General features: G+C 42.8%; 1 protein-coding gene across 1 annotated transcript in view; it reads right to left on the reverse strand.

Moving 5' to 3' along the window:
- LOC135518985 (myomegalin-like) overlaps positions 1-26,188 on the reverse strand; it is a 119,678-nt gene that overhangs the window by 86,100 nt on the left and 7,390 nt on the right. The window contains 2 exon segments of the mRNA XM_064943989.1: positions 9,426-9,502; positions 24,025-24,135. Coding sequence (XP_064800061.1) covers positions 9,426-9,502; positions 24,025-24,135 — 188 coding nt within the window.

The raw sequence follows: 26,188 nt of genomic DNA on the forward strand, positions 1-26,188 counted from the left end.
TTTCTGACTTCTGTTGACTGCACAATATGGCAGATAATTTAATACAAATTTCAAAAAGATTCCAAAAAAGCTTTTTTTCCATAAAGCCTTTTTGAAATTTGACACTGCGGTTGCATTAAGGAGAAGAGTATCTAAAGTTCTATGTATAACACTTGTATTTTCATCAATATTTATAATGAGTATTTCTGTAAATTGATGTGGCTCTCTGCAAAATCACCGGATGTTTTTGGAACTACTGAACTTAACGCGCCAATGAATACTGAGTTTTTAAAAAATAAATATGAACTTTATCAAACAAAATATACATGTTTTGTGTAACATGAAGTCCTATGAGTGTCATCGAATGAAGATCATCAAAGGTTAGTGATGAATTTTATCTCTATTTCTGATTTTTGTGACTCCTCTCTTTGGCTGGAAAAATGGCTGTGTTTTTCTGTGACTTGGCTCTGACCTAACATAATCGTTTGTGGTGCTTTCGCTGTCAAGCCTATTTGAAATCGGACACTGTGGTGGGATTAACAAGAAGTTTATCTTTAAAATGGTGTGAAATACTTGTATGTTTAAGGAATTTTAATTATGGGATTTCTGTTGTTTTGAATTTGGCACCCTGCACTTTTACTGGCTGTTGTCATATCGATCCTGTTAGTAGGATCTCAGCCATAAGAAGCCATCAGCCATAGTGAGTGGTGTAGTATAGAATACAATACAGTATATACATATGAGATGGGTGATGCAATACGTAAACACAATTTAAAAGTGACTAAGATAACGTAGAATAGTGTGGAGTGCAGTTTATTCAAATCAAATCACATTTTATTTGTCACATACACATGGTTAGCAGATGTTAATGCGAGTGTAGCGAAATGCTTGTGCTTCTAGTTCCGACAATGCAGTAATAACCAACAAGTAATCTAACCTAACAATTCCACAACTACTATCTTATACACACAAGTGTAAAAGGATAAGAATATGTATTTTCTTTACATCAATTTCCATCCATTTCCATTATTAAAGTGGCTGGAGTTGAGTCAGTATGTTGGCAGCAGCCACTCAATGTTTGTGGTGGCTGTTTAACAGTCTGATGGCCTTGAGATAGAAGCTGTTTTTCAGTCTCTCGGCCCCTGCTTTGATGCACCTGTACTGACCTCGCCTTCTGGATGATAGCGGGATGAACAGGCAGTGGCTCGGGTGGTTGTTGTCCTTGATGATCTTTATGGCCTTCCTGTGACATCGGGTGGTGTAGGTGTCCTGGAGGGCAGGTAGTTTGCCCCCGTTGATGCATTGTGCAGACCTCACTACCCTCTGGAGAGCCTTATGGTTGTGGGCGGAGCAGTTGCCGTACTAGGCTGGTAATGTAATGTTGATTGACTGATCTGATGCTATCTCCATTTGAATACAGTAATGCAATGTTGATTAGCTGATCTGATGCTATCTCCAATTTAATACAGTAATGTAATGTTGATTAGCTGATCTGATGCTATCTCCAATTTAATACAGTAATGTAAGGTTGATTAGCTGATCTGATGCTATCTCCATATTAATACTGTAATGTCGATGAGCTGATCTGATGCTATCTCCATATGAATACTGTAATGTAAGGTTGATTAGTTGCCATATGAGCAAGAAGGCCAGGGAACAGTATGATCCATTACACCAGCTGTGGAGCTGGCAGTGATTAGTAGCTTGCATGCTAACTGCTCCCCTCCATCAGCCAAATATTTATTGCTTAGACGCCCTACCAGCACACACCACCTTTGATCATCAATCTATCACAGGCTATGGACTGTAGGCTGGAGGCTATGGGTGGGGGGTTGAGGGCACAAGGCAGAAGAGTGGACCTTTAATCTCATAGCAATCTGATAAATACACAGAATATGTCAATCAAATTGATTCCCTTCCAGGGGGAGTATTACATTCAAAGCCTAGCTGCAACAGCAGGGCAGGGTTCGGAGGGGGGTAAGGATGGACGTGACAGGTATTGCCTTCCATATCCCTGTCTGCACGCCAAGATATCAGGGTTGCCCTTTTGGAGCTGGCGGGTGTGCGTTCCCATTGGGACAGACACTCGGAGTACACGTGTGTGTACACGTGTGTGTGTTTGTCTGACTGTGCACGCTCCTGTGTGTGTGTGTGTGTGTGTGTGTGTGTGTGTGTGTCCAGCTCTCTCTCACCCCACCAGCTGTTGTGTGAAACATGAGCTGAGATGCTATCGCTATATGGTTTGATTCTACCCTCTGAGGGACTCACTACTGATTACTGTTCCATGCCTAAAGTCTCCTGCTATAGGCTTGTTATCCTGCTATAACGCCATCGCTGTATGAGAAACAGCTTTGTTAATTCTCATCAAACAACGACAAACACTCACAGTAATCACTTGAGCAAATTGTATTTCAGAATACCAGCAAAGCATGTCGAACGTAGTCATGGGTCTTTGGAAAACATTAAGATAATTGAATTCTATTGGTTTAGTACTATGCTACATACAGTAAGCGGGTCTCGAGGGGAATTTCAGGAAGAGTAAGAGGACAGTATTTTATTGGTGGTTATGTGACATTGGTGATGTCAACATTAGGCCATTGAGGCCATCCATTCATAATGCATACAGAACATTGTTATTTCTTACATTACTAATCCAGAACTTTTTTTGTGTGTTATTACATACAGCTGGAAAGAACTTTTGGATATCAGAGCAGCGGTAATTTACCAGCATTACGACCAGGAATACGACTTTCCCGAATTGGATTCTTTGTCCGTACCCTCCTGGGCAATTGAACTTATCCCAGAGGCTGCCACCGGTGGAGAAGAGGATTTCGGAGTGGACTTCAGTCCGACTCAGGAGGCGTGCACACCATCCACCGCTTCCGAGTATATTACTCGCTAATGTTCAGTTTCTGGATAATAAAGTAGACAAGCTCAGGGCGAGGATCTCCTTCCAGGGAGACATCAGGAACTGTAACATACTCTGTTTCACAGAATCATGGCTCTCTCGGGACATACTGTCCCCATCCATACAGCCAGCTGGGTTCTCAGTTCATCGTGCAAACAGGAATACAGAACTCTCCGGGAAGAAGAAATGCGGGGGTGTATGTTTCATAATTAACTACACATAGTGTGATTGTGATAACATACAGAAACTCAAGTCCTTTTGTTCACCCGACCTAGAATACCTCACAATCAAATGCAGATAGTATTACCTCCCAAGATAATTCTCTACGGTTATAGCCACAGCTGTGCATATTCCCCCTCAAGCCGAAACCACAACCATTCCTCAGGGAACTACACTGAACTTCATGCAAACCGAAAACCACATATACTGAGGCCACATTTATTGTAGCTGGGGATTTTAACAAAGCAAATTTGAGGAAAACGCTACCGAAGTTCTATCAACGCATTGACTGTAGTACTCGCGTAGGAAAAACACTAGACCACTGCTACTCGCCTTTTCGAGAGGCATACAAGGCCCTCCCCCGCACCCCCTTTGCAGATCAGATGAAGACTCTATTTTGCTCCTCCCTTCCTATAGGCAGAAACTCAAACAGGAAGTACCCGTGCTAAGGTCTATTCAATGCTGGTCTGACCAATTGGAATCTATGCTTCAAGATTGTTTTGATCACGCGGACTGGGATATGTTCCGGGTAACCTCTGAGAATAACATTGACGTTTACACGGACATTGTGACTGAGTTCATCAGGAACTGATTAGGGGATGTTGTTCCCATGGTGACTATTAAAACCTACCCAAAAACTGTGGATAGATGACAGCATTCACGCAAAACTGAAAGCGCGAACCATCGCATTTAACCATGGCAAGGTGACAGGGAATATGGTTGAATAGCCACGTAGACCAGCTGGCTGCGTAGACCAGGGCATGCTGTAGACCAGCTGGCTGGAGTGTTTACGGACATATTCAATAGCGCCATAGTACCCTCCAAGCTCATCATTAATCTCGGGGCCCTGGGTCTGAACCCCGCCCTGTGCAACTGGGTCCTGGACCTCCTGATGGGCCGCCCCAAGGTGGCGAAGGTCGGAAACAAGACCTCCACTTCACTGATCCTCAACACAGGGGCACCACAAGAGTGTGTGCTCAGCCCCCTCCTGTACTCCCTGTTCACCCATGACTGAGTGGCCACACACACCTCCAACTCAATCGTCAAATTTGCAGACGACACAACAGTAGTAGGCCTGATTACCAACAATGACGAAACAGCCTACAGAGAGGAGGTGAGAGCCTTGGTGGAGTGGTGCCTGGAAAGGAACTTCTCCCTCAAAGTTAACAAAACAAAGAAGCTGATTGTGGACTTCAGGAAACAGCAGAGGGTGCACCCCCCTATCCACATCGACAGGACAGTAGTGGAGACTGTGGAAAGTTTTAAGTTGCTCTGCGTACACATCACTGACAATCTGAAAAGATCCACCCACAAAGACAGTGTGGTAAAGAAGGCGCAACAGCGCCTCTTCAACCTCAGGAGGCTGAAGAAATTCGGCTTGGCCCCTAAGACCCTCAGAAACTTTTACAGATGCACAATTAAGAGCATCCTGTTGGACTGTTTCACTGCCTGGTACGGCAACTGCACCGCCCGCAACCGCAGAGCTCTCCAGAGGGTGGTGCGGTCTGCCCAACGTATCACCGGGGCCACATGACCTGCCCTCCAGGATACCTCCTGCACCCGATGTCACAGGAAGCCCAAAAAGATCATCAGGGACATTAACCACCTGAGCCACAGCCTGTTCACCCGATTATCATCCAGAAGGCGAGGTCAATACAGGTGCATAAAAGCTGGGACCGAGAGACAGAAAAATAGCTTCTATCTCAAGGCCATCAGACTGTCAAATAGCCATCACTAGCAGGCTACCACCCGGCTATTCAACCCTGCACCTTAGAGGCTGCTGCCGTATATACATAGACATGGAATCACTAGTCACTTTAATAATGTTTACATACTGCTTTACTCATCTCATATGTATATACTGTATTCTATTCCACTGTAGTTTAGTCAATGCCACTCCGACATAGCTCGACCTAATATTTACAGTTGAAGTTGGAAGTTTACATGCACTTAGGTTGGAGTCATTAAAACTCGTTTTTCAACCACTCCACAAATTTCTTGCTAACAAACTATAGTTTTGGCAAGTCAGTTAGGACATCTACTTTGTGCATGATACAAGTCATTTTTCCAACAATTGTTTTCAGAAAGATTATTTCACTTATAATTCACAGTATCACAATTCCAGTGGGTCTGAAGTTTACATACACTAATTTGATTGTGCATTTAAACAGCTTGGAAAATTACTGAAAATGATGTCATGGCTTTTGAAGCTTCTGATAGGCTAAGTGACAATTTGAGTCACTTGGAATTGTACCTGTGGATGTATTTCAAGGCCTACCTTCAAACTCAGTGCCTCTTTGCTTGTCATCATGGGAAAATGAAAAGAAATCAGCCAAGACTTCAGAAATAAATTGGAGACCTCCTCAAGTCTGGTTTGTCCTTGGGAGCAATTTCCAAATGCCTGAAGGTACCACGTTCATCTGTACTAACAACAGTACGTAAGTATAAACACCATGGGACCACGCAGCCGTCATACCACTCAGGAAGGAGACGTGTTCTGTCTCCTAGAGATGAACATACTTCGTTGCGAAAAGTGCAAATCAATCCCAGAACAACAGCAAAGGACCTTGTGAAGATGCTGGAGGAAACAGGTGCAAAATTATCTATATCCACAGTAAAACGAGTCCTATATCGACATAACTTGAAAGGCCGCTCAGCAAGGAAGAAGCTACTGCTCCAAAACCGCTGTAAAAAAAGCCAGACTACGGTTTGCAACTGCACATGGGGAGAAAGATCATACTTTTTGGAGAAATGTCCTCTGGTCTGATGAAACAAATATAGAACTGTTTGACCATAATGACCTTCGTCATGTTTGGAGGAAAAATGGGGAGGCTTGCAAGCTGAAGAACACCATCCCAACCGCGAAGCATGGGGGTGGCAGCATCATGTTGTGTTGGTGCTTTGCTGCAAGAGGGACTGGTGCACTTCACAAAAAAGATGGCATCATGAGAAATTCAAATTATGTGGATATATTGAAGCAACATTTCAAGACATCAGTCAGGAAGTTAAAGCTTGGTCACAAATGGGTCTTCCAAATGGACAATGACCCCAAGCATACTTCCAAAGTTATGGCAAAATGGCTTAAGGACAACAAAGTCAAGGTATTGGAGTGGCCATCACAAAGCCCTGACCTCAATCCTATAGAAAATGTGTGGGCAGAACTGAAAAAGCATGTGTGAGGAAGGAGGCCTACAAACCTGACTCAGTTATACCAGCTCTGTCAGGAGGAATGGGCCAAAATTCATCCAACTTATTGTGGGAAGCTTGTGGAAGGATACCCCAAAAATTTGAACAATTTAAGAACAATCCGAAATTCCTTTTTGATATTGTCGCAAAGCTAACTAAAAAGCAACATTCCCCAAGAGAGGATTGCTTTCACTTCAGCAGTAATAAATTCATGAACTTCTTTGAGGAAAAGATCATGATTATTAGAAAGCAAATTACGGACTCCTCTTTAAATCTCCGCATTCCTTCAAAGCTCAGTTGTCCTGAGTCTGCACAACTCTGCCAGGACCTAGGATCAAGTGTTTTAGTACTATATCTCTTGACACAATGATGAAAATAATCATGGCCTCGAAACCTTCAAGCTGCATACGGGACCCTATGACAACTAAACTACTGAAAGAGCTGCTTCCTGTGCTTGGCCCTCCTATGTTGAACATAATAAACGGCTCTCTATCCACCGGATGTGCACCAAACTCACTAAAAGTGGCAGTAATAAAGCCTCTCTTGAAAATGCCAAACCTTGACCCAGAAAATATAAAAAACTATTGGCCTATATCGAATCTTCCATTCCTCTCAAAACTTTTAGAAAAGGCTGTTGCGCAGCAACTCACTGCCTTCCTGAAACAATGTATATGAAATGCTTCAGTCTGGTTTTAGACCCCATCATAGCACTGAGACTGCACTTATGAAGGTTGTAAATTACCTTTTAATGGCATCAGACCGAGGCTCTGCATCTGTCCTCGTGCTCCTAGACCTTAGTGTTGCTTTTGATATCATCGATCACCACATTCTTTTGGAGAGATTGGAAACCCAAATTGGTCTACACGGACAAGTTCTGGCCTGGTTTAGATCTTATCTGTCAGAAAGATATCAGTTTGTCTCTGTGAATGGTTTGTCCTCTGACAAATCAACTGTAAATGTTGGTGTTCTTCAAGGTTCCGTTTTAGGACCACTATTGTTTTCACTATATATTTTACCTCTTGGGGATGTCATTCGAAAACATAATGTTAACTTTCACTGCTATGCGGATCACACACAGCTGTACATTTCAATGAAACATGGTGAAGCCCCAAAATTGCCCTCGCTAGAAGCATGTGTTTCAGACATAAGGAAGTGGATGGCTGCAAACTGTCTACTTTTAAACTCGGACAATACAGAGATGCTTGTTCTAGGTCCCAAGAAACAAAGAGGTCTTCTGTTGAATCTAACAATTAATCTTAATGGTTGTATAGTCGTCTAAAATAAAACTGTGAAGGACCTCGGCGTTACACTGGATCCTGATCTCTCTTTTGAAGAACATATCAAGACTGTTTCAAGGACAGCTTTTTTCCATCTACGTAACATTGCAAAAATCAGAAACTTTTTGTCCAAAAAGGATGCAGAAAAATTAATCCATGCTTTTGTCACTTCGGGGTTAGACTACTGCAATGCTCTACTTTCCGGCTACCCGGATAAAGCACTAAATAAACTTCAGTTAGTGCTAAATACGGCTGCTAGAATCATGACTAGAACCAAAAAATTTGATCATATTACTCCAGTGCTAGCCTCCCTACACTGGCTTCCTGTCAAGGCAAGGGCTGATTTCAAAATTTTACTGCTAACTTACAAAGGATGGACCTGCTCCTACCTATCTTTCTGATTTGGTCCTGCCGTACATACCTACACGTACGCTACGGTCTCAAGAAGCAGGCCTCCTAATTGTCCCTAGAATTTCTAAGCAAACAGCTGGAGGCAGGGCTTTCTCCTATAGAGCTCCATTTTTATGGAATGGTCTGCCTACCCATGTGAGAGACGCAATCTCGGTCTCAACCTTTAAGTCTTTACTGAAGACTCATCTCTTCAGTGGGTAATATGATTGAGTGTAGTCTGGCCCAGGAGTGTGAAGGTGAACGGAAAGGCTCTGGAGCAACGAACCGCCCTTGCTGTCTCTGCCTGGCCGGTTCCCCTCTCTCCACTGGGATTCTCTGCCTCTAACCCTATTACAGGGGCTGAGTCACTGGCTTACTAGGGCTCTTTCATGCCGTCCCTATGAGGGGTGCGTCACTTGAGTGGGTTGAGTCACTGATGTGATCTTCCTGTCTGGGTTGATGCCCCCCCTTGGGTTGTGCCGTGGCGGAGATCTTTGTGGGCTATACTCGGCCTTGTCTCAGGATGGTAAGTTGGTGGTTGAAGATATCCCTCTAGTGGTGTGGGGGCTGTGCTTTGGCAAAGTGGGTGGGGTTATATCCTTCCTGTTTGGCCCTGTCCGGGTGTGTCATCGGATGGGGCCACAGTGTCTCCTGACCCCTCCTGTCTCAGCCTTCAGTATTTATGCTGCAGTAGTTTATGTGTCGGGGGCTAGGGTCAGTTTGTTATATCTGGAGTACTTCTCCTGTCCTATCCGTTGTCCTGTGTGAATTTAAGTATGCTCTCTCTAATTCTCTATTTCTCTCTTTCTTTCTCTCTCTCGGAGGACCTGAGCCCTAGGATCATGCCTCAGGACTACCTGACATGATGACTCCTTGCTGTCCCCAGTCCACCTGGCCATGCTGCTGCTCCAGTTTGAACTGTTCTGCCTGTGATTATTATTATTTGACCATGCTGGTCATTTATGAACATTTGAACATCTTGGCCATGTTCTGTTATAATCTCCACCCGGCACAGCCAGAAGAGGACTGGCCACCCCACATAGCCTGGTTCCTCTCTAGGTTTCTTCCTAGGTTTTGGCCTTTCTAGGGAGTTTTTCCTTGCCACTGTGCTTCTACACCTGCATTGCTTGCTGTTTGGGGTTTTAGGCTGGGTTTCTGTACAGCACTTTGAGATATCAGCTGATGTACGAAGGGCTATATAAATAAATTTGATTTTGATTTGATTTGATTTAGATACTACTGCACCTTTGGAGCTTGGAACACAAGCATTTTGCTACATCTGCAATAACATCTGCTAAATATGTGTATGTGACCAATAGAATTTGATTTGATCTGTTGGTTGGCTGTCAGTCTACATTGCAATTTAATTTGACGTAAAAAGTGTCAGATTCTCAGATCAGATGACTGAGGTTGGTCAATGTATTCAACGGTCAACTGTCAGTCTGGAAGTGTCTGACTGGACTTACAGAGCCTTGTCAAGAAGGTCTTGTTTCTCCTGTAACTCTTGCTTCAAGCTCTCCACTTCTACCTTCAACTCGATGTTCTGGAACACAGGGAGAATAGAACACGAAATCAGACTGGAATTATGTTTGATAGAAAAAATGACATCATCAATATTGTCGTCGTTGTCACCGTCATCACCATTATCATCATCATCATCCTCAACCACATCATAACGATTCATCTCAGAAGACAAGGAATATCAAATAGAAACTTTAAAACAAGTCAATGAAGTCATAGAAACTCAACCAGAAGTGCAGGCACCATTAGTACAATTAGTGTAAAACACTGGAAGAGAGTAGAGGACAGGCTCATTGTAATGGCTGGAATGGAATTAATAGAATGGTTTCAAACACATTAAAACGCATGGAAACCACGTTTGACTCCGATCCATTAATTCCATTCCACCCATTACAATGAGCACCTCTTCCTGTAGCTCCTCCCACCAGCCTCCATTGACCTGTACTGCCTTGCAAAGACCTCTGATGTCCAGAGGAACAGTATACCCTATTACTCTCCTGGAAACTCCTGCCTTCCAAATGCAACTTCTATCCCCCTCCAACACCATCCCACAGCTAGCCAGCAACAGCAACCCTACACGCACAACCTGTCCTCTCTCCTTCTCACCCACAACCCTCAAATACCTTCACCATCTACACCTGATCCCCGCACCCCTCCTATGCTGCATCAATTTTCCTCCTTCCCTCCCCCTCACTCTGCTGTATCAATCAGAGTGGTGTGGTGTGCATACGTAACATTAGTAGGGAACATGGTTCTCTCTTGTCACAGATGTCATATTTTATGATGGGACAGGCAGCCAGGAAACCCAAACTTTTTGGAGGTTACCAAAAATCTATAATGTCCTGTCCATTGCACACTTTACTTGAAACCTATCATAGAATGCATATCAATTCATAGAATAAACATGTATAAATCTGGACTGGTCCCAGATCTGTTAGAGATCTTGCTAACATCAGCTCTTTGCCACATCTCACACCAGTGCAAAGCAAATTTTTATTACATCCTTTATTTAACCAGGCAAGTCCGTTAAGAACACATTTTTATTTACAATGACGGCCTACACCGGCCAAACACTAGGCCAATTGTGCACCGCTCTATGGGACTCCCAATAACAGCCGGTTGTGATACAGCCTGGACTCGAACCAGGGTGTCTGTAGTGACCACTTTAGCACTGAGATGCAGTGCCTTAGACCGCTGCACCACTCAGGAGCTAGTACAGGTTACAAAACGTATCCAGGGCTTTCAACAGCCCTGGTTCCATTGCCAAATAGGCTACTGTGGAAATACAACATTAAGTGATTCTATTTTCATCATTATAAAGGTAAAATGTCATTTCCCTCACCTCACAATGGAGGGTAACTAACTGTTAGGCACACATACTTAAACCAGGGGGAAAACAGAGCCTCTCTGGGCTTATACCAGGGGTCAGGGGTTAAAGTACACACCTTGGTTATCTGCTCTGACAGGCACGGTGAACAGTTCTGAGCTAGGACAGGTGTCACGCCCTGACCTTAGATATCTCTGTTTTCTATATATTTTGTTTAGGTCAGGGTGTGACTAGGGTGGGTACTCTAATTTTTCTATGTCTAGGGTTTTTGTATGTCTATGTTGGCCTGATATAGTTCCAAATCAGAGACAGTTGTTTATCGTTGTCTCTGATTGGGGATCATATTTATGTAGCCATTTTCCTCAATTGTGTTGTGGGATCTTGTCTATGTATAGTTGCCTGTCAGCACTATTTGTATAGCGGTTGGTCGGTCGGTCGGTCGGTTGTTTTGTTCAGTGAGTTTCGATTTATTAAAATTATGTGGAACTCTACTTACGACGAACGTGACAACAGAGCCTTTAGGATAGGGATTTGGGATATGGAAAATGGATTGGCAATGTGACTGGGAATTAATGGTGAGGTTCAATTGTCCGGTTGTGACCCTGGACAGGAATAAGACACTACCGTCTCTCTCTTTCTTTCGTGTTATTGTTGCTTATCTCTGTCCTCTTTCTCTTATCTCTCTTTTCACTCTCTGAAATTCAAACTGTATCCTATTCTCACTTTTTCTCTCAATATTTTCTATTCCATTTCTCTTATTTCCTGTCTCCCACATCCTTCCATCTCTCTCACTCTGTCAGACCTGTATGTCTAGTTTTTTTTCTTCCCCCAGTCTATTGACCTTTAGAATCTGCTCTGTCTTTTAGCCAGAGAGGTATTCCAGTTCATCACACCTTCATAGCAAAACTATCTGTCTGTCCTTAACACTCACACTGACCCTGGTACTTGTGCGCACACACAGAGTAAGCAGACCCCCAGTGCACGTGTCACTAGAGCTCACCCACACTGAAACTGGCTGCACACTGATTTTGGCCGTTTGGACTGGTATTGACACACAACCGTTAGTTAATGACTACGCTGTGTCCTTGTAGTGTGAAATATAAATCTTATTTATCTTATTACATTTAGGAAATACTTCAGCAAAACAAAAGCAATGTTCGTAAGATAACATTTTACATAAACATTTTAGCAATTTAGCATCTTACAAAGAATCACAATATATGTGCTCTTACACAGTGTCGCTATAAAAGCCAAAGTCACGTAAACAAATTGAAATTAATTTAAACGCATTTCACATTACTTTTCACGTTATTAGTCACTGCTTGACAGACAGTAACCGGGATTTTTTCCTGTTATCCGCACAGCTCTAAATATAGGAGTCCATGGTGCACCTGCTATTCCTGCCCCCCCCCCCGGCCCACAGTAACAGTTCCCCTTATAACTAGATATGCACTGGAGTGGTACAAGGCTGCCTGATTGGCCGAGACATGGGGTTAAGAGTATAGTGCTAGGCCTAGTCGCTGACACACACACACCTAGCCATGAAGTCACACACGCATACAGTGGGGTCTGAAATGATTGACACCCTTGATAAAGATGAGCAATAATGACTGTATAAAATATATGATTTAAATACTGAGCTATATTGTATGCTCAAAAAAGTATATACTTTTATACTAATACAATTGCTCAGGAAAAGATATTTTGTTTAACAAGTATTACAAAACTATATCAACAAGGTAGAGGTAACAATTATTGACATCCCATAAGATTCTAGGAATATTTGGTCCCATATTCTTAGCACGCAATGCTTACATTAAGCTTGTGACTCTACAAACTTGTTAGATGCATTTGTAGTTTTTCTTGGGTGTGTTTCAGATTATTTTGTGCCCAATAGAAATGAATGGTAAATAATGTAATGTGTCATTTTGGAGCCACTTTTATTGTAAATAAGAATATAGTGTGTTTCCAAACACTTCCAAATTAATATGGATGCTAACATGATTATGGATGGTCCTGAATGAATCCTGAATAATGATGAGTGAGAAAGTTACAGAGGGTCAAAGATCATACACCCAAGACATGCTAACCTCCCCTGTTATTAGTAATGGTGAGAGGTTAGCATGGGTTGGGGGTATGATCTTTGACCCTCTGTAACTTTCTAAATCATCATTAATCACAATTCAAGTGACTCCATAATAACACACTACATGATTTACCATTAATTTCTATTGGGCACAACATAATCTGAAACGCAACCAAAGCAAACTGTAAATTCATATTTCATTGAAATATGAGACCAAATACTAAACCTTTGACTACTTTATTTATAAGAATCTTTAAGTACCTTTGAGATTTTTTTTTGTAGCTGTTAATCCGCATAATTTTTTATACTGACATGCATGTGTAACCAATGTGAAATGGCTAGCTAGTTAGTGGGGTGAGCGCTAAAAGCTTTTCAATCGGTGACGTCACTCGCTCTGAGACTTTGAAGTAGTTGTTCCCCTTGCTCTGCAAGGGCTGCGGCTTTTGTGGAGTGATGGGTAACGATGCTTCGAGGGTGACTGTTGTCGATGTGTGCTCGAACCAGGAGCCCAGGTAGGGGTGAGGAGAGGGACTGAAGCTATACTGTTACACATGCACAGATATCGGGGTGAAAACAAGCAAGTCAAACCCATTGCAGAAAAACAAATGTGTTGAATAAATTATTGCACTCAAACTTGGACTATATATAGAAATTCTCTCCCTCCCACTCTGAGCAGGAAGTGTAAACTAAGACAACAGAAACGGTGCCAGGAAATCAACTGAATCAAGCAGATCAACAAAGAAACAATCCCAAGGCCAAATTAACATAATTACTGTATCTGATACAATGATACCACTGGGCACAGACGTCATTTTAACATCTGCTTTTAACTTACATTTGGTTGAGTTGTTAACTATCATGAATTCAATGTGTAAAATCAACAAAACATGTCTCCATGTCATTGGATTTAGGTAAAAAGTTGTGTCCCAAAAAATACCTAACTCCCTTACGTTGATTACTTTTTTCAAATCCAATCAGTTTTCCCACCTTTATTCAATGTCCTCACATAGATTGTTTTGTTGAAATGAGGTGGAAACAACATTGATTCAACCAGTATTTGCCCAGTGGGAAGTGACAGCATTATCATATGGTCTTGCATAGACCGGGAGTGACACGACCATAGAGATCCTATTAAATTAGACATTCCTAATTCTATGGACATGTAGTGGAAAAAGGATATACTAGCGACTAGTGACTTGCAGGAGCTGAGGCCCAGCATGATGACTTAGTCAAGCGTGATGACTCAGTCATGATTTACAGTGGCTTTGCGAAAGTATTCACCCCCTTGACATTTTTCCTATTTTGTTGCCTTACAACCTGGAATTAAAATAGATTTTGGGGTGTTTAGCATTTGATTTACACAACATGCCTACCACTTTGGAATGTCTCCATAAGCTTGGCACATCTAGCCACTGGGATTTTTGCCCATTCTTCAAGGCAAAACTGCTTCAAGTTGGATGGGTTCCGCTGGTGTACAGCAATCTTTAAGTCATACCACAGATTCTCAATTGAATTGAGGTCTGGGCTTTGACTAGGCCATTCCAAGACATTTAAATGTTTCCCCTTAAACCACTCGAGTTTTGCTTTACCAGTATGCTTAGGGTCATTGTCCTGCTGGAAGGTGAACCTCCGTCCCAGTCTCAAATCTCTGGAAGACTGAAACAGGTTTCCCTCAAGAATTTCCCTTTATTTAGGGTCATCCATCATTCCTTCAAATCTGACCAGTTTCCCAGTCCCTGCCGATGGAAAAACATCCCCACAGCATGATGCTGCCACCACCATGCTTCACTGCGGGGATGGTGTTCTCGGGGTGATGTGAGGTGTTGGGCTTGTGCCAGACATAGCGTTTTCCTTGATGGCCAAAAAGTAGCTTCTTCCATTTGTTTGGGGAGTCTCCCACATGCCTTCTGGCGTACACCAAACATGTTTGCTTATTTTTTTCTTTAAGCAATGGCTTTATTCTGGCCACTCTTCCGTAAAGCCCAGCTCTATGGATGGTACGGCTTAAAGTGGTCCTATGGACAGATACTCCAATCTCCTCTGTGGAGCTTTGCAGCTGCTTCAGGGTTACCTTAGGTCTCTTTGTTGCCTTTCTGATTAATGCCCTCCTTGCCTGGTCCGTGATTTTTAGTGGGCGGCTCTTGGCAAGTTTGTTGTGGTGCCAGAATATACATGTTAAAAGTTTTGGATATTTTTTTATAACCCAACCCTGATCTTTACTTCTCACTGACCTGTTTGGAGAGCTCCTTGGTCTTCATGGTGCAGTTTGTTTGGTGGTGCCCCTTGCTTAGTGGTGTTGCAGACTCTGGGGCCTTTCAGAACAGGTCATATACTGAGATCATGTGACAGATTATGTGACACTTAGATTGCACACAGGTGGACTTTATTTAATTAATTGTGTGACTTCTGAAGGTAATTGTTTGCACCAGATCTTATTTAGGGGCTTCATAGCAAAGGGGGTGAATACATATGCACCACCACATAATTTTCTTAATTTCACTTCACCAATTTTGGACTATTTTGTGTATGTCTATTGCATGAAATCGACATAAAAATCCATTTAAATTACAGGTTGTAATGCAACAAAATAGGAAAAACGGCAAGATGGTGAATAATTTTGCAAGGCACTGTATGAGATAGTTTGGATGGCTGACCATCTGTGGGCTATCGCAGGGGTCCATCACACCTGTGGTAATCTCTAGGAAGGGACATTCCCTTCTCACAGAACGCTGGGAGCGTGGACACCGTTGAATGTGTGAAGACACAATGAAACGTGAAATTGACTGAATGATTGTTACTGTGTGAATTAAATTGTCATGTTTGGATTGTTTCAAGTGTTCCTAAAGAGCTATAAATATTGATGTGTTTCATTGTGCTGGATTTATTGTTAATTTGTTTATCGGATGGCGGTCAGTTCAAAGAGGGAGCAACGCAGATGTACACTCCTATCATTGAGATGAGAGTTGTGATGATTAGATCCAAGAATGCGTGTGTTGCTTTCATGCTTTTTGTTGTAATGTTTTGTGCCATGCAAAGTGATGTTAATTAGACGATATGAGACACTGGGATTTGGCTGGGTTGACACTTTGCTCATGGAGTCGATGTCATTTTCCTGGCGTAGCGTTCCATTACACTATAGTGTGTTTTTATTAATCACCTATAGACTTTTAGATAGTTTGTATCTTGTGGCAACCACCATCGATAAAAGACTGTGCAGCCATCTTCATCAATCTGGCCAAGGCTTCCACATTCTTATCGGCAGACTCAACAGCCTTGGTTTCTCAAATGACTGCCTCCCCTGGTTCACCAACTACTTCTCAGATAGAGTTCAGTGTGTCAAATCGGAGGGCCCGTTGTCTGGACCTCTAGCAGTCTCGATGGGGGTGCCACAGGGTTCAATTCTCGGGCCGACTCTTTTCTCTGTCTATATCAATGATGTCACTCTTGCTGCTGCTGATTCTCTGATCCACCACACTGTGTTAACAAACCTCCAAACAAGCTTCAATGCCATGCAACACTCCTTCCGTGGCCTCCAACTCCAAGAAAAACTAAATGCATGCTCTTCAACCGATTTCTGCCCGCACCCGCCCAACCAGCATACCTACTCTGGACGGTTCTGACTTAGCATAAGTGAACAACTACAAATACCTAGGTGTCTGGTTAGACTGTAAACTCTCCTTCCAGACTCACATTAAGCATCTCCAATCCAATTTTAAATCTAGAATTGGCTTCCTATTTCGCAACAAAGCATCCTTCACTCATGCTGCCAATCATACCCTCGTAGAACTGATTATCCTACCGATCCTTGACTTTGGCGATGTCATTTACAAAATAACCTCCAACAGTCTACTCAGCAAATTGGATGTAGTCTATCACAGTGCCATCCATTTTGTCACCAAAGCCCCATATACTACCCACCACTGCTCTCGTTGGCTGGCCCTCGCTACATATTTGGCGCCAAACCCACTGGCTCCAGTTCATCCAGGTCATCTAAGTCTTTGCTAGGTAAAGCCCCACCTTATCTCAGCTCACTGGTCACCATAGCAACACACACCCGTAGCACACGCTCCAGCAGATATATTTCACTGGTCACCCCCAAAGCCAACACTTCCTTTGGCAGCCTTTCCTTCCAGTTCTCTGCTACCAATGACTAGAACGAATTGCAAAAAATTACTGAAGCTGGAGACTTAACTTCTCTAACTTTAAGCATCAGCTGTCAGATCAGCTTATCGATCACTGTACCTGTACACAGCCCATCTGTAAATAGCACACCCAACTGCCTCATCCTCATATTGTTATTTTTGTTGTTGTTGCTTTTATGCAACCTAGTATCTCTACATGCACATTATCATCTGCACATCTATCACTCCAGTGTTAATGCTAAATTGTAATTATTTTGCCTCTATGGCCTATTTATTGCCTTACCTCCCTAATCTTACTACATTTGTACACACTGTACATATACTTTTTATATTGTGTTATTGACTGTAGGTTTATTTATCCCATGTGTAACTCTGTATTGATGTTTATGTCACACTGCTTTGCTTTATCCTGGCCAGGTCGCAGTTATAAATGAGAACTTGTTCTCAACTGGCCTACCTGGTTAAATAAAGGTGATCTGGCCTACCTGGTTAAATAAAGGTGATCTGGCCTACCTGGTTAAATAAAGGTGAAATAAAAAATGTATAAAAAATGGAAGACTTCTGGTATGTACTATTTGTCAATTGTATTCTTATTGTGTAACTGTAATAAATCTGATTACGTTTAAATGGATATGAACCGTAGTTCTCATACTTCAGCATAATATTCCTTGAATTATTATTTTGTGAATAGTAATTATAATGGTTACTAATGGTAATTAAAAACCGGGTGGTTCGAGCAGTGAATGCTGATTGGCTGACAGCCGTGGAATATCAGAACGTACACCACGGGTATGACTTTTTTTTTACTGCTCTAATTACATTAGTAACCAGTTTATAATAGCAATAATGCACCTTGAGGGTTTGTGGTATATGGCCAATATACCTTGGATAAGGGCTATATCCAGGCACTCCGCGTTGCATCGTGCTTAAGAACAGCCCTTAGCTGTGGTATATTGGCCATATTCCACACACCCTCATGCCTATTGCTTAATTATAACATGGTAAAACATGAAAGTGTCAGTTTGGTCAAACCTCTTTCTACTCAATTAGCTGTGGCATGCACAATAGAGGATGAGTCAGAGCACATTCAGGTCTTGTTTATTTGGATCAGATCAGCCATCTTGTTATTTGGATAAAGTTAGCCATCTTGTTCATTTGGATAAAGTTAGCCATCTTGTTCATTTGGATAAGGTCAGCCATCTTGTTTATTTGGATCATATCAGCCATCTTGTTTGCATGATTCTCATATAAGAGGTTTACTGATGATCAGGGAGGAGATTAAGGGCTGAAGAAGAATGTATTGGAAGAATGTAGACACACACAATCACACACTCACACTCAGATGAAAGCAAGCATGAAAATATACAAACACAGACATACACACACAGCACATAGCCACACACATTAATCTCTCTACCTCTCTGGAGTGGTGAACTTTAGGGATTCTGGAGAAGGGACCAATAATGGATTTGACCATTTCCATACGGACCCAGACAACAGCTGGCTCACAGAGTCACATTACACATACACACAGACCAAGAACACACAAACACACTTAGAACACACACACACGCACGCACACCCCCACTCACACATACACTATATATATAAAAGTATGTGGACACCCCTTCAAATTAGTGGATTTGGCTATTTCAGCAACACCCCTTGCTGACAGGTGTATGAAATCGAGCACTCTACAGCAATACAATGACATTCTAGAGCCCTCAAACTCAACTCTGCACCTCAAAGCCAGTTCCACTGCATTGTTTCATTGTTCCCCTCTAATCAGGGACTTATTTAGACCAGCGACACCAGGTTTCTGCAATTAATTAACAGGTAGAACAGAAAACCAGCAGGTTCCAGACCTCTTAGGGTAAGAGTTGAGTACCCTGGCCTCCCGGGTGGCGCAGTGGTTAAGGGCACTGTACTTCAGCTTGGCTGACAGCCATGGTATATTTTTTTGTGCCACCAGAGACTCTGGGTTCGTGCCCAGGCTCTGTCGTAACTGGCCATGACCGGGAGGTCCGTGGGGCAACGCACAATTGGCCTATCGTCGTCCGGGTTAGGGAGGGCTTGACTGGTAGGGATATCCTTGTCTCATCGCGCACCAGCGACACCTGTGGCGGGCCGGGCGCAGTGCATGCTAACCAAGGTTGCCACGTGCACGGTGTTTCCTCCGACACATTGGTGCAGCTGGCTTCTGGGTTGGATGCGCGCTGTGTTAAGAAGCAGTGCGGCTTGGTTGGATTGTGTATCGGAGGACGCATGACTTTCAACCTTCGTCTCTCCCGAGCCCATACGGGAGTTGTAGCGATGAGACAAGATAGTAGCTACAAACAATTGGATACCATGAAATTGGGGAGAAAAAGGGGTAAAAAAAAAGTTGAGTGCCCTTATTCTAAATTATTTTGTGCTTCCAACTTTGTGGCAACAGTTTGGGGAAGGCCTGCTCCTGTTTCAGCATGACAATTCCCTCGTTATCAAAGCGAGGTCCATACAGAAATAGTTTGTTGAGATCAGTGTGGAAGAACTTGACTGGCATGCACAGAGCCCTGACCTCAACCCCATCAAACACCTTTGGGATAAATTGGAACGCCGACTGTGAGCCAAGCCTAATCGCTCAACTTCAGTTGCCGACCTCACTAAGGTTCTTGTGGCTGAGTAGAAACAAATGCCCGCAGCAATGTTCAGACATCTAGTGGAAAGCCTTCCCAGAAGAGTGGAGGCTGTTGTAGCAGCAAAGGGGGGACCAACTCCATATTAATGCCCATGATTTCGGAATGAGATGTTCGATGAGCCGGTGTCCACATACTTTCGGGAATGTAGTGTATACATGATCTCACACACCCTCCCCTCACACCCCCTTTTAACATGCATCTCGGAGGTCAGATGAGGCAGCAGGCTACCATCTCGTACCCCAGACTGCTGCCCTTTCCCTGGGATTAGGAGCTGTCTGTGTGCCAACCTGAGGGTGTTACCAGCCTAAGAGCTGTGTGTGTGTGTGTGCGCGTGGGTGGGTTCCAAAGGTCCTCACAAAGATAGTAAAAAAGGAAGGAAAAAGGCCGCACTCAACCCTAACCCGCAAATATAGACAATATACTATAAAGTACAGTCAAAGACTGCAGAACAATTTTTTGACAGGGGTTGCAGGATTGTTTTTTGTTGCCTGATTTTAATATGTTTCTGCTTATAATTTCCTCCATTTTGGAAGGCTATTTTTCAGTAAACATGTCTATAATTAGATATATGTAGCTTCGCTTTTGTCATTATTGTAACGGTTGTCGTCGGGAGAAAGAGAGGACCAAGGTCCAGCGTTGTAATTTAATACAGAATGAATACTGAAACAAAAAACTATACACGACAAACGAACAGTCCTGAACGGTGCAACAAAACACAGAACAGAAAATAAACACCCACCATTCAAAAGTGAAACCAGGCTACCTAAGTATGATTCTCAATCAGGGACAACGATTGACAGCTGCCTCTGATTGAGAACCAGGCCGAACACAGAAAATCCCAAATTATAGAAAAAAGAACATAGACAACCCACCCAACTCACGCCCTACCATACTAAAACAAAGACATAACAAAGGAACTAAGGTCAGAACGTGACAGTACGTGACAGTAACTGCATAGCAGTGGAAGCTGTATTGCTACAGATGCTGGTTCAATACCTGTGCTGGCCTTGACTGGGAGACCTATGAGATGACTGTAGGTTTTTGGTTTCTCTCCCACTAAAAACATAAATACATAATTCTAAATAAACTGGCTCTATTTGTCAGGATTTGGCCAGGGTTGTTCCAGGTTTTGGTCACTAGATGCCCCCATTGTGCTTTTTGACCTTATGTTTTTTCCCTTGTTCCCCATTATTATTTGCACCTGTACCTCGTTTTCCCCTGATTGTATTTAAACCCTTAGTTTCCCTCAGTTCTGTGCTCTGTGTTTGTATGTTAGCACCCAGCCCTAGTGTTCTGTGTTTTCCTGTCGATTCCGGTGGATGCGCTTGTGGAATTCTGTTTTTGTTTTTGAGTGTCTCTTGAGGCTTTTTTGTGCTATTCCTACCACCTTTTGGATTTGCCATTTTTGTATTTAAGGACTTCTCCTTTTTACTTTATTAAATACACCGTCTTAAGTACTGCTGTGTCTGCCTCATCTTCTAGGTTCTGCAGACTATTTGTGGCTCAGTTGGTTAAGTGACTGTTTCTCACTCCGGAGACCCAAGTTCGTAACCGGGTCCTGACACTATTTACAAATTAGTAACAATGTCTCACCCCGTGTTCAAGAATGGCCTTTTTCTCTCTCATTTGACGTTATGTGAGAACGAAATCATCTCCAAAATATTGTTATTTTTTAAAATAAAGCGATTATTATTATTATTATTATTTTGAATGATATAAAAGCCCCTTGGATATTCTCACAGATGTTCGGAGCAGGACAATATATATTGGTCATGGCTCCCGAGTGGTGCGCAATGGGATTGCCTTGCAGTTCTCCAGCTGTATCCACTGAAAGCACATGAGGTTCAAGGCACGAGGGCAGGGGGCACAGGATGGGCCGCAGAGCCGCGCACATAAGACAGACCTAGCCCAAGGGGGAGGGGGGGTGAAACCCCACCCCGCCACAGTGGGTAGCACATAGCAACACTTTAAGGGGCATTGCACTAAAATTGGCGTTGACTAGGCAAACGTTTCCTCTGTTCTTAGTGCCAGTCTGCACGTTCAAACTAAAACAATGTAACTGATAATTTGCAACTTTTTTCGTTAATAAAATAATTATAATAATACTCTTTCAAAATGTCGATGTTTATTTAGTTATGGATCCATATTGAATTACTATGGGATTAAATATCACTGAATGGCAGAAATATTGGAACAAAGTTGTCTAATGAAGGTAAACAAATGTTTGCTTACTAGAAAATACTCTTTCAAACACACACGTTCACGTTGTACAGCGCCATTATGGCTATTAGCAGGTAGCTGGACAATAGACTTGCCTGGAAGGAGGGTAGGGGGAGAGTTCTATCATCAAATGCATATCTAAGTGAGGTTGGCTGTATCACAACTGGCCGTGATTGGTTGCAATTTCAGTTTAATCCCCCAGAAAAGACAAAACAAATATTATGTATCACATCTGACTGTGATTGGGAGTCTCATAGGGTGGTACACAATTGCCCCAGCGTTTCTCTCCCCCTAAAAACAGAAATAAATGTTTTGGCCTTTACAAATATTATTTTGGCCTTTATTCAGATGACTTTGCTTCTCAGAGATGCCCTCTGGTGGTCAAAGTAGCACTAACTAGCATTAATGGTACCAGTAGTTCACACTTAAATAATGTGCCATAGAATTCTGCGGCACCATGCAAGCTGTGCTGCAGTACGCTGCAACTTTTAAAGGACAAACCACTGTACCATAGGCCTAGTTGAAGTCCCATCTTGTGACTGTCCAATTAGTAGCGCCTCACAATCATCACACTGCTATCATCCTCTTTTACCATTTCACCAAATCTTTTACAAACATGACTTTTCTGGCCCTCCCTTCTCTTTAATTTCAACCCTCCATTTCGCAGCTTTTCTTTTATTGAATTGAACTTCGACAATGACAATTTTTGCCTCCGTGTATTTATGTTAACTTTTTCTATCCGTTCCCAAAAGCATGTGGCGAGTAGCGTGTAGGCAGGCTATTGTGCGCGCATACAGGTACACCCTAAAGTTTAGGCTTATGCACTAATGCCTTATGGTCTAATATAATGTGCGTGTGTCTGTGCCTATGTCTCTTCACAGTCTCACTGTTCTATAAGGTGTATTTTTATCTGTTTTTTAAAATCTGATTCTACTGCTTGTATCAGTTACCTGATGTGGAATAGAGTTCTATGTAGTCATGGCTCTATGTAGTAATGTGCGCCTCCCATAGTCTGTTCTGGACTTGGGGACTGTGAAGAGACCTCTGGTGGCATGTCTTGTTGGGTATGCATGGGTGTCTGAGCTGTGTGCTAGTAGTTTAAACAGACAGCTCGGTGCATTCAACATGTCAATTCTTCTCACAAATACAAGTAGTGATAAAGTAAATCTCTCCTCTACTTTGAGCCAGGAGAGATTGACATGTATTTTATTAATGATATCTCTCTTTGTACATTTAAGTTGTCAAACGAGCGCTACATTCTACCCATAGACACCAGACAGAACACACAACCACACCAGCGGGACCCCAGCAGAGGAACCACACCAGAGGAACCCCAGCAGAGGAACCACACCAGAGGAACCCCAGCAGAGTAGATGGCCATTATAAAATTCTAAATTGGCCATTATATGGCTCCCTGTAGCAGGATCATAGCTAGAGGATAAAGCTTTTGTCAAATGAATGTCCTTTTTTTGTGCATTTTAGCTAACCCCGACCCTTTTCCAAACCTTAACCTAATACCCATAACCTGCTACGTTAATTATCCTAACCTGCTGCATAAGTTCTCCTAACCTGCTATGAAAAGTCAAATCTGATGTTAATTTGACAAAAGCTGGATCCCTTCTAGCCATGAACCTGTAGCAGGGACCACTGTAGGACAATGACATCATAGAGAAAGAATGTTTACCATCTCCTCAGAGGGACACACACACAGAACATTGTATCAGCTCATCTCATCCTCCCTTCACCTAGAGTTGGGCTCAATTCCTCAGTCAGTTGAATTGATTCTTATACAATAACACTACTATTACTACTAGAAAGTACCCTCTGTAACCTGGTAGTTAACATAGATGACAACAGACTAACCTGACTGCATGGCATGTGCTTAGTGAGTTGAACATCTACGGCTCTGTTCAATGCCTGAACTGACTGGAACACAGAAAGGATTGACCCTACCGCAGCTTTTAACATAATGGACAAAACCCTTCATCTTCCATCACTTCATCCACCTCTCCTTTCCCAACATGGTGACATGCATGCATGCACACACACACACACACACACACACACACACACACGCACACACACACTCACCGTGCGGTAGACATGATCACTGGTGTCCTCGTACTTCTGCAGGATCCTCTCCTCCAGGAAGTAGATGCGGAGCTTGAGGCTGAAGTTCTCCTTCTTCAGGTCATTGAGATGCTGCGACAGAGTACGGTAACCGTTAGACATGTCACTTTAAAACCAACGGCAACCCGCAGACATGTCCCTTATAAGTCAGAGAATACAGTAACCATTTGACATGGCCCTGTTATTGGGAAAATACGGTAACCGTTAAAAAAATACGGTAGCTGTTTGACATGTCCATGATATAGATCAGAAAGTCCGGTAACCTTTAGACATGTTATGTCCTCTTCCCGGTGGACATAATATATCGGTCCTCGGTGTCACAACGCAAAAACAACTAAAAGATGAAAACAATGAAAGTGCCTTCCCAAGCTCTAGGAAGGAGAATCTACACACACACACGAACACTAAAACACCCACACACACAGGAGGAGTGTGTTAGGCTGTGTAGTGGTGCAGCCCGGGTGGTCAGAGCTGTGGCCATGCTGGCTCCATGGTGTGTTCTGGAGCCAACGAGGCCGAACACAGGAGCTTATTTTACTGAAACAGACATGCCTGGAATCTCAGACAGCATGGAGAGGGGGGGGGGGGGGAGAGAGGCTCCATGGGTAAGCACGCACTTGACATGTAAGAATATCCAGTGGAGGCTGCTGAGGGGAGGACGACTAATAATAATGGCTGGAATGGAAACCATGTTTTTGATGTATTTGATACCATTCCACAGCTTCCGCTCTAGCCATTAACCACGAGCCAAGTTGCCACCGACCCCCCCCATAATATGACATTTCAAACGTTTTTATTCTTTTGGAACTTCTGTGAGTACAATGTTTACTTTTTATTGTTTATTTCACTTTCCTTTATTATCTACTTCACTTGATTTGTCAATGTTAAAATATGTTTCCCATGACAATAAAGCCCTTGAATTGAATTGTAAGAGGTAAATAGAAAGAGGTGCTAGGGTCGGGGAGGTCTGAATGGTCGTACATATCCTCTCTCTGTCCCCTCTCCTTATCTGTGTTAAAAGCACACGTGAACGACCAGCTGAAACTCTGAACTCTGACAACAGACAGTAGGTGCTTATTCTGTAATGTGTCAGCCAACATAAACATAATACAGTACTCTGTCTATTCCTCAGTCTGTCTGGCAGTGCACAGGTACTTTGTATATAAGGGCTGCATCCTAAATTAAAATCTATTCAAATGTGCCTTTTGCTCAGATCTGCAATTGAGATCAACGGACAGTATGATACGCAATGGTCTGTGTTTTCAGATTTCAATTCGACGAATGGGCATAATGAATCATCTGAGAGGTAGAGACAGAGGCTGTAATAGGAGGCATGGCTCTGTGCCAGTGGGGCTATTTATAGGGAACCAATCTCACAGTGACTGTTCCTCCGAGGCAGAGAATGGGGGTGGAGAGGGGAGAGAACAGGTATGTTATAGGGATGTACTGTGTATGTCCTGAATACCACCCCTAAGTATTTAACCGCAGCAGGTCGCCTAGTCGTTAGAGTGTTAAGCCAGTAATTGAAAGGCTGCTGGTTCGAATACCCAAGGTGAAAAATCTCTTGATGTGTCCTTGAGCAAGACACTTAATCCTAATTTGCTCCAGGGGTGCCGTACTACTACGGCTGACCCTGTAAAACAAGGGCGTCAAACTCATTCAATGGAGGGCCTAGTGTCTGCAGGTTCTTGGTTTTTCCCTTCAATTAAGCCCTCGACAACCAGGAGTGTGGAGTTCCTGACTAATTAGTGACCTTAATTCATCGATCAAGTACAAGGGACGAACGAAAACCCGCACCTATCCTGTGTTTGCTCCAACCCTGCCTGAAGACACCAGATAGGTGGCAGCAATATGGTGATGTCCTCTACCTTGCAAACACAATCAATTATTATATTAGCTAAGCACAGAAAAGCGTACATACTTTAAAGACTTGAGCGATTCCACGCCAGAATAGCCCCAAAATAGTTTTGGTATCTAAGATTGTTCTGGCAATTCTCACATAGAAACTTCATTGTAGGAAGGATGTTTGACATGCTTTTTACATTTGTGTCACAAACCAAAGGGGTACTTTTTTTATGTGGAATAAATTTATGTGAAAAATTGTGAAAAATTGTTTTTCCACATC

Source organism: Oncorhynchus masou, chromosome 3 (genome assembly GCF_036934945.1).
Source record: "Oncorhynchus masou masou isolate Uvic2021 chromosome 3, UVic_Omas_1.1, whole genome shotgun sequence".
Classification (NCBI taxonomy): Eukaryota; Metazoa; Chordata; class Actinopteri; order Salmoniformes; family Salmonidae; genus Oncorhynchus; species Oncorhynchus masou.